General features: G+C 36.9%; 1 protein-coding gene across 2 annotated transcripts; it reads right to left on the bottom strand.

Annotated features, from left to right (window-relative positions):
* Window positions 1-6,465: 6,465 nt before the first annotated feature.
* On the bottom strand, window positions 6,466-10,997 carry TSHB (thyroid stimulating hormone subunit beta). 2 transcript variants are annotated; one of them, XM_001160337.5, is made up of 3 exons: window positions 10,912-10,997; window positions 7,244-7,406; window positions 6,466-6,795 (listed from the first exon to the last, which is right to left on the bottom strand). In XM_001160337.5, the coding sequence occupies exons 1-3, from the start codon at window positions 10,968-10,970 to the stop codon at window positions 6,541-6,543; spliced, it is 477 nt and encodes a 158-aa protein (XP_001160337.3). In that variant the 5' UTR covers window positions 10,971-10,997; the 3' UTR covers window positions 6,466-6,540. The 2 variants fall into 2 exon arrangements, with proteins under 2 accessions (XP_001160337.3, XP_009426916.3); XM_009428641.4 differs by lacking the exon at window positions 10,912-10,997 and adding an exon at window positions 8,674-8,779.
* Window positions 10,998-12,864: the final 1,867 nt, after the last annotated feature.

The raw sequence follows: 12,864 nt of genomic DNA, 5'->3' as shown, positions 1-12,864 counted from the left end.
AAAGGGCTTTATTTTGTAGATAGTTGTTCAATTTGATGTTCCTGCAGGTAGGGGGCACTATCACTGCAGGGTTCTATTCCAGCATCTTGCCCCACTTCCTAGCTCCTCCTGTATACTTTAAATCATTTCTAGATTACTTGTTTACTTAATTCAAAGGACATGCTATGTAAATACTTGTTATGTTGTATTGCTTAGGGAATAATGGCAAGAAAAATTTTATACGTGTTCAGTACAGATGCAACCATTTTTTTTTTTTTTTGGTCCAAATTGTTATAATCTGTAGTCGGTTAAATCCACAGATACAGAACCCACAGATACTGAGGATCAACTATAGTTGTATTTTAATTAATATTTTTATGTAAATTATACCTCTTTTCCGCAGAATTGCTCCTTTATTATCCATGGTTCAAGCTATAAAATTGCACACTGACGCAGGGTCCAGTGTGGTTCCCCATACAGTCAGCAACTATAATTGTTCTCCTTACCCTGTGAGCGGTGTTTATAGATTTGGCTGAGTGAGAATGAGGCTGGTGGGAAGATGGCAATGAAGGAGATAGCATGTTTTCCCTTCTGAAACAGGTTTATTGAAGATGAAAAGGAAGAGGTACCCTTCTGTCATGGGTAAAATGGAGTTTCCACGGCCACTGGGAAAGCCACTGGAACTTTAGTAGGTGCACCACACCCCAGCTTTCCTGGTTCATGGCCCCTTTGACATCCTCTTTGACCACCAGCTCCTCAATTTCAACAACATCATTTTCGCCACCCCTGGGAGAGAACACTCATGGGCCTTCAAAGCTAGTAGATTAACTGCATTATCTTAGTTCGGGCTCATCCAAATCAAATTTATGTTAAGTTAGATTTTAAGAGGGACAAAAGGTTTCTACTTTTTTTCAGCATGATCCTTCATTTTTTACTATAACAGGTACCTGTAAGGTATTATATGTAAGTTTCTTTTGAAAGGTAAAAAGACTTCACCAACGCAAAATGATTTTTAAAAATATCCTCATTATAACAGCAAAGGCTAAATACATTCCAGGAATCCACTGTTCATATAGTTTATCTCCTGGGGATAGGGGAACCATGAAGAACAGGAGTAACATGTCCTGAATGTTGCAAAGCATAATCTATGCTGATTTCATAAAGTTTTTAGCTAATGTATCAGAAATCCTTTCAAAGCTTTGGTAGTTGTTTGTGGCGGGAGGCAGCATTGTCTGTATAATTTATGATGTTCTTATATTAAATGGAAAAAAATTAAAAGAAATTACCAATATAAAATGCCTAGCATACCTGGCAAGTAATGAATATTATCTGTTGTAATTATGTTAATACTCTGATGAGGAGAGGTTTTGGTTTTTTGGTTTTTTGCTTTTTTTTTTTTTTTTTTAGATGGAGTCTCGCTCTGTTGCTCAGGCTGGAGTGTAGTGGCACGATCTCAGCTCACTGCAACCTCCGCCTCCTGGGTTCGAGTGATTCTCTTGCATCAGCCTCCCTAGTAGCTGGGATTACAGGCATGTGCCACCACACCTGGCTAATTTTTGTATTTTTAGTAGAGATGGGGTTTCACTATGTTGGCCATGCTGGTCCTCGAACTCCTGACCTCAGGTGATCTGAACACCTTGGCCTCCCAAAGTGATGGGATTACAGGTGTGAGCCGAGGAGAATTTTTTGCTAATTACAAGTCAAACAGCTTTCTAGAAATGATGCATAACTGAACATATTTCATTATGATACCAATTATCCATTTGAACACATTTATTTGTAGAATTAATGAATAGCTTTTGATATCTTTCCCAATTCTATTTTAATTCAAAGACTTGAGATCAGTAGCCATAGCTAGAGTCCTTATGCTTTTCTCTGGGCCTACTCTACCTTATAAGATGAAACCCACACTAATATTGGATTGGTTTTTTACTTTGGGGGTTACTATTTTGTACATTTGGAAAAACTATAAGAATATTGATATGCTAAGATGGGCAAGACAAGTCTCTGCTGTCAAGCAGCTTATTATGGAAAAAAGCAAGCAAGCATATTACTATAGATAAGTGTTATGATACTCATTAACACAGAATAGGCCCGCTCACCTTTGGGGAGAGTGGTCAGGAGAGAGGCTTCGTTTATGTTGGAGTATCTAAACTGAGTCCTAAAGAACCCATACTAATTAGCCAAGTCAAAAGTAGTAGAAGAAGATGAGGGGATTGCTGGGGAACAGCATGCAAGAAGAGCCTGAAACATTAAAGGCATGGAAACATTCAAAGAAAATGAGTCAAGTGCTAAGGAGATAAACAGCCCTATTTAAGTATACTTGAGTGCTATCTTTGTCCTGAGGCCATGGGGAAAATTTTACATGGTGAGTTACAAAATTAGACTTGAACCTTTTAAAAATCACTAGTCTTAATATGAAGAATTACTGGATGGCAAACACCAGAGTCAGGAAGATTTGTAGCTAATGTACTGGAAAGCCTACTAAGAAGTAGACAGACTTAAGAGAAATTGGATGTGAGGGATGAGAGAAAAAGAGGAATCTGGAGTAATTCCCAGGTTTCCGACTTGGCAGGTGGAAGATAGTGGTACACAGGAGGAAAAGCAGATTGTGATGATGACATGGGGTGGAGATGATTATAGGATACCCAAGAGGAAATATAAACAGGCACTAGATATATGGCCCTGAAGCTCAGGAAAATAAGTCTGAACTAAAACTGTAGGAATCAATATAAGCATGGTAATGCCCATATTTGAACAAGATAAGCCACCTCTTATGATTAAATCCCCAGCAAGAAAGTTTTAAACTTACTTTAGTAAGTTAAAATCCCGCAGTAATTCTTTGCTCCCCACCTATTTCTTATCCTAAACTTGGAGAGTCTTTCTTAGCTGCCTGTGTTTCTTTAACAACTGCCATCAAAACTGTCTTTAATGAGTATAAATCCTTAGGATATCCAAGGCTGAATTAATACAAACCCAAGTTTCTCATATGCTGTACATTTAACAATGTCCAAAGTGTCAATACGACACATAAAGTTATCACCACACTGGCCCTCCTTTCACAAAGTTTAGAATCTTCATCGCTACAGAATCAAGCAAAATCACCAAGCAAAAATACAGTCCAGACCTACATTACTGTTGCCTGCTAAAGACCATGGCATAGATTTTGAGTCATCCTGGAGAAGGAGGGTAGAAAGAAAACATGAAAAAAGGAGAAAAATGTGGATTTCATCTTGTTTAAGACTGGTTATAAATGCCATAATGAGGTAAAAGAAAGAAAGGAACCAGTTAGGCAGATAGCTAGGATAAGTCCTCTGTAGGATTCCTTTTGTCTAAAAAAGGAACAGCCTGAAAGATCAGACTGCAAGCATAGATAAGGAGGCAAGGTCCACCATGAAGATACCTTCTGTGTAATTAGCAAGGGTCACTTATACACAGTAGGCTTCAGTAAGCACATTCCTTTCCTTTTTTGAACATACTGAGATAAGGGAGTTTGCACAGGGGAGGGAGGAGAGGGCTTGCTTGAAACATACCCAAGAGCAGTAACACAGAACCCGGCACATCCACACTGGAGAATTCCGCCCCCTTACACATGCACAGTAAGGGAAACTAAGTAATATAGAGTAACTTAGGCTAAGAGTCCACATGCACACTAAAAGGACAGGGAGGAGCTGTCAGGAATTTGTGTCTTATGCAAATGAAACACCTAGTCCTAACCATTTTTTCACACCTTATGTAAATGAAATATCTTGCCCTACTAGCCTGTTTATAAAAGCCCTTGTATTCCACTGTAGAATAGCAACCCTCTTTCAGTTTCCTGCTCGAAAGGAGAGCTTTCTCCTTTCACTTATTAAACTTTCGCTTCATCCTCACCCTAGTGTTCATGCTCCTTAATTTTCTTGGTGGTAAGACAAAGAACTCTGAGTCCTACTTAAAAACAACAAAACTAAAACATTGTGGTGCATTGGCAAGGCTGCTACAATAAGATGTATTGCATTGTGAATCCAGATATGTGAGGACCACTGGGCCCTCTAGGGAAGAAGGGAGGTCAGGGCAGATTGGGACTAACAGTTGTCCTGTATATTGGCCCATTAGCAAGTCATTGTTGACCTTACTGAAAACAATTTCAAGAGGGGACAATAGTGGAAGCCAAATTGTAATGATTGTGAAGAGAACGAGAAGTGAGGAAGTAGTTGGTTAGTGTAGTGGGCTCTTTCACACACACACACACACACACACACACACAACTTGAAATAAGAACTCAAGGAGAGAGGGGGCAAATAACTAGATGGTTGCAGAGGATCAAGAGAGGGTTGTTTTTTTGCTTTTGCTTTTTTTATGATGGAAAGAGATTTAAGGATGCTTCATACTGAAAAGAAGGAATCAAGAAAAAGGAAGCAAGAGAAAATACGACAGCAAACAATGAAGTCCCAGGGGAGATGAGGAATGGAATTAGGAGCATCTTCTGAAACTAGTGGGAAAGAGCTGAATCTATCAGAACTTCTCAGTTGCAAGTGTCAGAAACCTAACTCTAACTGGGCAGAAAAGGGAAGTTATGGTTTATTTTAAGGGGTGAAGCCAGCTTCAGATTAGGCTCAAATGATATCAATAGGCCTCTCTCTCCTCAGTCTCTCTTGCTCTCCACTGGGTTGGACAGCTAGCTGTTTCCAAGGGATGCCAAAGATGGCCAGCAGCAACTCCAGGCTCACATTTTATCAGTTTAGGAACTCCAACAGGCCAACCACTTCTCTTTCTAATAGTCCAGGTTTGGTTGAGCCTAGTAGCATACCCACCCTCATCATCCCCACTGAAACCACTTGAACTCAAACTGTAGGTGAAGAGAACCCCAGAGGGAAATCAAGGTGCAGCTACCAGAAGAAGAGACATGGATGCTAAGCAGGCAGAAACGGCAGGTAGAAGGAGGGTAGCAGAAGTAGAGAAAGTGAGATAGAGTTGTCTTATAAGTGGGGATTAACCAGGAGAGATAAGCAAGTAGGGAAGAACCCAACAGTGAACAGTAGAGTGGAAGTTAACTTTATAAAAGAATTTTTATTGCACTTAGACTCAGACAGTTCAAATCCTTGAGAAAACTTTTTCAGAATCCATGAAGGCATTTGTGACTAGTGCCAGTTAGATTTGAACATTAGACTTTTTATTTATTAAAGATCTATATTTGACATACAGTTTAAGTGGTATGCAGCTTTAAATGTCCATGTTATCAGCTGATATGAGAACACAAAACCCTAGATTAATATGTGGAGACCACACAAATACCAATTTCAGATATTAAAGTAAAATAATGTGGGTTCTGACTTCTGTATGTAAATACACATCTATTCCCTCCCTGTTGTACTAATCCATCTACAGGACCCCACCACTACCACCACCACCCTCCTCAGCCCACCCCATGCACTATCAATCAGCCTACAGACATTTACAGTATGCCTAGCTGAATTTAACTGGTGGCTATAGAATACAGCAAAGGCAACTGGCCCTGCTGACAACTGTTTTTCACCTTGGTGGGGCAGTGTGAATGAAAAGGAATGGACAAAGAGAGGATATATCAACTTTTTGAGATCAAGTCTCCAGGGCACTGGGTCTGTCTCACGTCAATCATCTGTTGAAACCAAATTCTCATGAAAGAGTGTCTAAGGAAGGAGAAGAAAAATAAACAGCTGCTTACCAAGCACATTTACCAGAAAACAGTGTTTCAATATTGATGAAGGTTTAGATTAGAATTTAGAATAATTCCACTCTCTCAAATCCCTTTGCACTCTCCCCCATCCCTAAAACCTTTTATTGTCATACCAGTTTTTCATTACATTAAAAGTCAAAACAGCACCAGTTACTTTTGGTATAAATGCTGAAAAGCATCTCCTATTACTTGAAGGCCTACAAAGGATTTAGACTTCCACATGTAAAATGATCGTGGCCTCTTTTCTAGGCTTTGTAAACTGACTTTTTGGGGTATAACTTTCATAGGTCACTTGGCGCACCAGAGTAATTAATTAAAGAAAATAGTTCCTAGACTCTTCTGAGTTTGGGTGGAGTTTCATCCAGTGCAGTTGAATGACCAGGAATAAAGCACTCCACTGTAGATTCCACATGCTCCTTACTCCCCACCTCCATGCCAGCCCTGCTTCTAGCCTTTGGAAGTAGATGTCTCCAGTATCCTGACACCATGTGTTCCTTCAGCTTTTGATCACATTACTCTCTCTTCATAACTCTGTAGTCATCCCACATTCACTTTCTATATCATAGAAACCTCCTGGCCCTCTGTTAGGAGAGACTGCTCAAGGTGAGCTTTTTGGCATTTCATATCCCTGTTCTCCATTTTACCACCACTCTGCTCTTTCACGTGAAAACCAACCTTCAACTGAGCCCAAAAGGTCCATTCATTCACCTTTTCTTCTAAAACCGCTTAAGCTCTCTAACGCCTGTGTAGGTATGGGTATGGATTAAATAGCACTCAAAATGAACAGAAGATAATGTGAAACATAATATTTTTATTAGCTTTATTTCAGGCAAGCACATTTAACCAAATTGCAAATTATATCACTATTAGACAGAAAATCCTACCAGATAAGACTTCTGAGGTTTGGTACAGTAGTTTGTCTTGATGGCTTCATGTATGCAGTCACTATAGTCAGTATTGCACTTGCCACACTTACAGCTTAAAGCAACAGGATAGGAAAAATAGGGAGCAACATGGAGTGGGCATCCTGGTATTTCTACAGTCCTGTAGATGAACTCTCTATATGTGCAAACATCCTGGGACAGAGCATATTTGGGAAGAAACAGTTTGCCATTGATATCCTGGGGAAAGAACAGAAAAGAGAGCATAATGTGACAGGACTTTAGGAAACATATAGATGATAGAAACATAAAAATAAATTCACTTATATTCCTTCATCACAAATACAACTGGGAAAGAATTCCTTAGCCCCATTCTCCAATACCAACTTAACCACATTGAATTCTACAGAGACAAAAGTGAGACCCTCCTCTCTTTCATCGTTGATCATGGGAACAAGATAAGGTTTAAGTAAAGCTGGGACACAAAACTGTTATAAAATTATCCATATCCATTGTGCTGAGTAGATTCACATAATATTGTAACCTGTGTACTCTGCTTCTAAGGAGCCAATAACCATTAAATTTGGGAAATGAGGTTGTGATTTATTTCATTTCCTTTCTATATAGGAATGGACTTCTTCAGGGCTTATATAATTTACAGCCAAAAGAAGTGACATGAACTACATACCCGTGTCATACAATATCCAGCACAGATGGTGGTGTTGATGGTTAGGCAATAAGCACACTCTCTCCTTTCGATGTGCATTGTATACTCAGTTGGAATACAAAAAGACATCACTTGCCCACATGCAAGGCCAAAAAGCATGGACATCAGAAAGACAGCAGTCATGCTAAATCAAAGATAAAATTAAAGAACCTATTTGTTAAAATCAGAAAGGGCAAAGAAACCAAGAAAAAGTATAACCAAACTTCAGTACCATCCCAATGCATATGATCATGCTTATAATTCTACCATTTGGTCAAGGAAGACACCAGAAAGATAAAGTCCAAAAAAGGTCAACTGAAATTACAACTGGTGTTAAGGGGCTAACTCAGAAATCTAGGAACCCCCTGATCCCACTTCCAAACCCTTAGGATATCCCTTTAAGGTGGAAATATGTACAGCTGGGACAAATTAAAGATTATTTTACACAGAACAGGTATGTAATTTGTTCTCAAAAAGATTAACAGGCAAAAAAAAAAAAAGGTTGACACAATTAGAAGAATACAATCAAGGATGACAGCTCCATTATGGGTTAGCCAGGAATATTAAATAATTTTTCGATGCATGGAAGAAAATAGAGGATCCACAGTGCCTCAGGCAGAAACAGAACATGCATCTCAATAGAGCCTGCATGATGAAGAACTTGTTCAATATCAATTGGATATCATTATCAATATGTATTGATTGGATATAGTTATCATATTGGATATGATATCATATTGGATATATCATATCAATATGATGTTGATATGATATTGATATTGATATCATTATCCCTCTGGATAATGTTATGACATAATTATTTTAGTTCTACTACTGAGGAAGGGTAATTAAATTTCAGACTTTTGAATGTAAGTAGATCACCTTGAAGATTAAGAAGAATTTTTTTAATCTTACAAATATTGTACAGCTAGTTAGATGTGTTTGGATTTTTTTCCTTCTCAAGTATCATTGTCAGTAAAGAAAATATATACCTTAATGGAGTAGTATTGTTGTCTATGAACATAAACTTGTTTGCTTGTTCTATTAAATAAATTATAATTTACTAAATATTTTGTTCAATAATCAGAAGTACCAAGATTTCCCCAAATCTGTCATTTATATCCCAACAGCATCTTTAAGCTATATACACTAAAACCTCTGTAAACTGAAACCTCATAGGTTCGGCCTTGGTTAACCAGGATTTTTTTTTCAATCAACTTATAAGAAACCATGAAAACCACATTACACAGGTTACCAGGGATTTATTTTAAATGCCAAATTCCAGAGATCAGTGGTCATTTCAATCAACCTTCTATTCCTAGAATGAGAATTGTAGATAAATTAGATAAACATATATTGAGCATCTGAACCAGGCACTGACAAACACAAACGGAAAAGATACAGTCCTTTACCTAAAGGGCTGACTGTCCAGTGGAGGAGCCAATATGAACACAAATAATAAAAATGCAGATTGTTCTAGTGCTCTGAAAGAGTCCAAATTCAGACTTTAAGACCTACAATTATCAAAGATTTATGTTTACTATACTTCTTATTACACAAGAAAGTAAACTAACCCATTTTAGGAAGACTTAACTTTTAAAGGTTAAAATAACAGGGGTTTTTCTCACAAATTCTTTTAAATGAAATGTTGCATATTCAAACATTCCACGGAAGGTTTGTTTGGTATTTGAGTTAAGGAGCAAAAACATACAAATTCCTTACTCATGGAATCTGGCTTTCTCAAGCGTTTCTCAAATGTGAGCTCCCTCTATGGTACAGAGTTGCTTCCAGTATTTTAGAGATACAGAACTTGATGATCCTCTGTAGGATCTTAAAATTACTAACTGGTAAATTATGTAAAATGCTTACCCATCATGGCCATTATAGTTCTTGCTTGTTTAGACAGCCAGCTACTGAGTTTTTTCTATAGGAAACAACTAACTTCACATATTTTAACTTTTAGCTCTATAATTCTGTATAAAATCAATGTGGTGACCTGGTGATGAAAATATTGGTCTAAAAATTAAGAAACAGAATTCTTCCATAAATCTATGAGAACTTGACTAAAATATATAATCTGTTTGAGTGTTATTTCCCCATCTGCAAAATAGAAAGTGACAAGTACACCTGACCCTTTTTAAAATGTAGGATGAAAATTTGTTTTGGTTTTCCTGTTGTCATACTAACTATGGATACTCTATATTTTTTTGAAGTTTCTCCTATAAATGTAGAACTCTAAACTAACAAAAGTAGAAAATGAAAGTGCTGAATTACCAGCCACAGTATCTGTATAACTTTGTGGGCATAAAGAAAGCAAGAACTTTTCTTTTCCTTTACTTCTTTATTGCGAATAGTAAAACTTCACCCACAGAATCTTTCTGGGCCTCAACTTTCTCACCTATAAAAGCAGGGCTTAGAACCAGAAGATGATCATGAAAATCTTCACAGCACAAATAGTCTGTAATTCTATATGATAAATTAGTGTCAGATCTGATTGATTGATTGATTAAGAGTTAGTGATCTAAATTCTACTTAAGGATTTAATTGTAATTGTGTGCAACTGAGCAATTTAATATCTTTGTGCCTTCATTTTTCCATATGTCCCTTCCTAAAATCATAAAAAGAATAAATCAATACATGTGAAACACTTGGCTCTCTATATAAGAAAGATCACATAGCTGTATAACACTGTACAAATCAGCGTTAGTTAATCCCTTCCTCTGTGATATGCCACAATTTCTTCCTCATTGTCATCTGGGTTCTCATCTTTGCCACTTAATTGCTTATTCTGAAATCATCATGAATAATTTGTTGGGTACCTAAACATAGAAGGCATGGTTTCAGGCAGGGCCTAAATAATGAGATGCCTTCTTCAGATGCATGGACATATATGTCCCTACTTTGAACATATTTTCTTATTCCAAGATATGTTCTTTCCTTTGCCTCTTTCCTGTCTTTTTCTCTTATTTTTGCTCCCAATGCTTCATTCTTAATAAACACTTTCCTCTCTGCTCTGCTAATTTCCTTCATTAATTTTTACTCTCCAAATCCCTTACTATGAAAAGAACTAATTGCCCATCCTATGAATAATCCTGGAACTTCACTAAAGCAGTATATTTTTCTAGAAAGCAAAATGTACTATACAGCAGCTGTGTGTGTGTTGAACACTATCAAAGGAGGTTTAGCTATTAAATAACTAAAAAGAACTTATAATACAGAGTACATTACCCCAGCAGGTACTCAAAAATAAATTTGCTCTAACATTCCCGGAAGTATATTTTCATAAAAGATGACCATTAGTACAGTAATTGAGAGGATTTAATACACACATCATTAAATTGACAACAATATTTAAATCAAAATGAAAACAGAAGAAAGCCATGAATATCAAATATCCTTCATTAGGGAACTAATCAGTTGTTTCTCTTTCTTTAAGTCAATGAATTTTTTCCTTATCCTTACGTAGGTAGTTCTCTCACCTCCATCTACTACTAAACAATTTGGAGCAGTAATTTAAGATATTACAGCCTGTTGAAGCAAATTATCTTTCAGCATTTGCCACTTTCTAAAAAATGATAAAATGGTGAAAGTGAAAAAAAATAGCTTAAGAACATATCATTTCACAGAGCCTTCTCACTATAGACACCTACCTTACTTTGCATTGGTGAGCAGATGCTGTGGTGACCCAAACTAAAAGCTCTTGGTTCATTTTATACCCTTCAGGATAATCCCTCTGATCTTCTTGTTTATACAATTGCATTTGATTTACTGCTTTCTTATCTGAAAAGCATCTATTGAAAATTCATACTGAATTCCAAATAAAATGTATTTAGACAAACAAGCTCACAATATCTTTACCTGGAAACTGACATTATTAAAGCATGCATTTTCCTCTCTTCTGTTTCAAAATAAAATTACCTTTTAAATATATTCTTTATTAATATTTATTTATTAATATTAATAAAAGATAGGTACAGAATGGGAAAAACCAAATTCAAAAAACACTCTAACATCATCTAAATAAGTCTTGGGAATAAAAATTTATTTGGGGCTTGAGGGCTTCAAGTTTTACCTAAATGTTCATGTAAAGATATATAAAATTATTCCTCATCTAAAAATTTTGTTTAGAACAAAATGTGTAGTTCAAAATATTTTTGGGGGATTTTAAGATATTAAGTAAAATTTACACATGTGAAAGAATGACTCTCTGAGGAATATGGCCACATCTGACAGGATGTCAAGCTGACCTGAGATAAAATTTTGGCCCTGCCATTTACTTGCTATATGACATTGGCATGCTTGACCTCTTCAGTTTCTATTAAAAGGTAATATCACTTCTCTAATGATTTGTGGTGTGAGCATTTTTTCATATGCTTATTGGCCATGTATATATCTTCTTTTGAAAAGTGTCTGTTTATGTCTTTTGCCCACTTTTTAACGGGGTTCTTCAGTTTTTGCTTATAAATTGTTTAAGCTCCTTATAGATTCTGGATATTAGACCTTTGTCAGATGCATAGTTTGCAAATATTTTCTCCCATTCTGTAGGTTGTGTGTTTATTATGTTGATAGTTTCTTTTCCTGTTACATCAGGTAACAAAAGTACACGATCCTAGAGAGATGGGAGAAACTGCCTGGAGAAAGTTTCTGGGCCATAATGCAGAAGCCCTTTAGTTAAAGGTCCCATTTGTCAATTTTTGTTCTTGTTGAAACTCCATTTGTCGTCTTCGTCATGAAATCTCTGCCCGGTCCTACATCTGGAATGATATTTCCTAGGTTATCCTCGAGGTTTTTTACAGTTTTAGGTTTTACATGTAAGTCTTTAATCCACGTTGAGTTGATTTTTCTATATGGTGTAGGGAAGGGATCCAGTTTCAATCCTCTGCATATGGCTAGCCAGTTATCTCAGCACCATTTATTGAACAGGGAATCCTTTCCCCATTGCTTGTTTTTGTCAGTTTAATTGAAAAAAGAATGATTGTCAAATCAGGCAGCCCTCAGAATCAGAAGAGATTCACAGAGCTCTGCTCCTCAATGTGGGCAGACAGCATTTATGGACAGAAAGTAGAAATGAGATATCGAAACAGCTTGATTTCATTATACATCAGCACTTGCCTTACTTGGACAAAGTCTGATCAGCTGGCTGCCTGTAATTGCCTGAAGCTCAGCTGCTGTGATGAGCTGAAATTCAGCTGTCTGTTACAAAAGTATACTCCTAAGTTAGGCCTTCAGTTAGTGTACATACTAAGTTAGGTTGCAGTTCATTATGTAGGAACTCACAACACAGAGGTATCCTCAGGCCACATTTAGTTTAACAGATATATACCTAGAAATGGCCATGCCAGGGTCCAAGGTCTTGGGAATGTGAGCTACTATGTAGTAAGATAATTTTGAAAACAGGGAAACTGGAAATGAGTGTGCCAACCTAATTTCAGACAAGATGCTAACACAGGAGTATGATAAATGGAAGAATGCTGGATGAGTGTTTCTAATGGAATTAGTGCCTCCTTTGTATAAAGCATTGATTCAGGAACTCATTTTCTGGCGGATTTATATACCTATCCCTGGGAGATATATATATGTATGTGTGTGTGTACATATGTTAT

The sequence above is a fragment of the Pan troglodytes genome, chromosome 1 (assembly GCF_028858775.2).
Source record: "Pan troglodytes isolate AG18354 chromosome 1, NHGRI_mPanTro3-v2.0_pri, whole genome shotgun sequence".
Classification (NCBI taxonomy): domain Eukaryota; kingdom Metazoa; phylum Chordata; class Mammalia; order Primates; family Hominidae; genus Pan; species Pan troglodytes.
This window is presented reverse-complemented; position numbering and strand designations above follow the sequence as displayed.

Coding starts and splice junctions, on each gene's coding strand:
- TSHB (XM_001160337.5), bottom strand. CDS start 10,970: ATGAACCAAGAGCTTTTAGTTTGGGTCACCACAGCATCTGCTCACCAA. Junction 7,407..10,911: donor GCTCACCAATGCAAAGTAAG/GTAGGTGTCTAT, acceptor TCTTTGATTTAG/CATGACTGCTGTCTTTCTGA. Junction 6,796..7,243: donor CTGGATATTGTATGACACGG/GTATGTAGTTCA, acceptor TTCTTTCCCCAG/GATATCAATGGCAAACTGTT.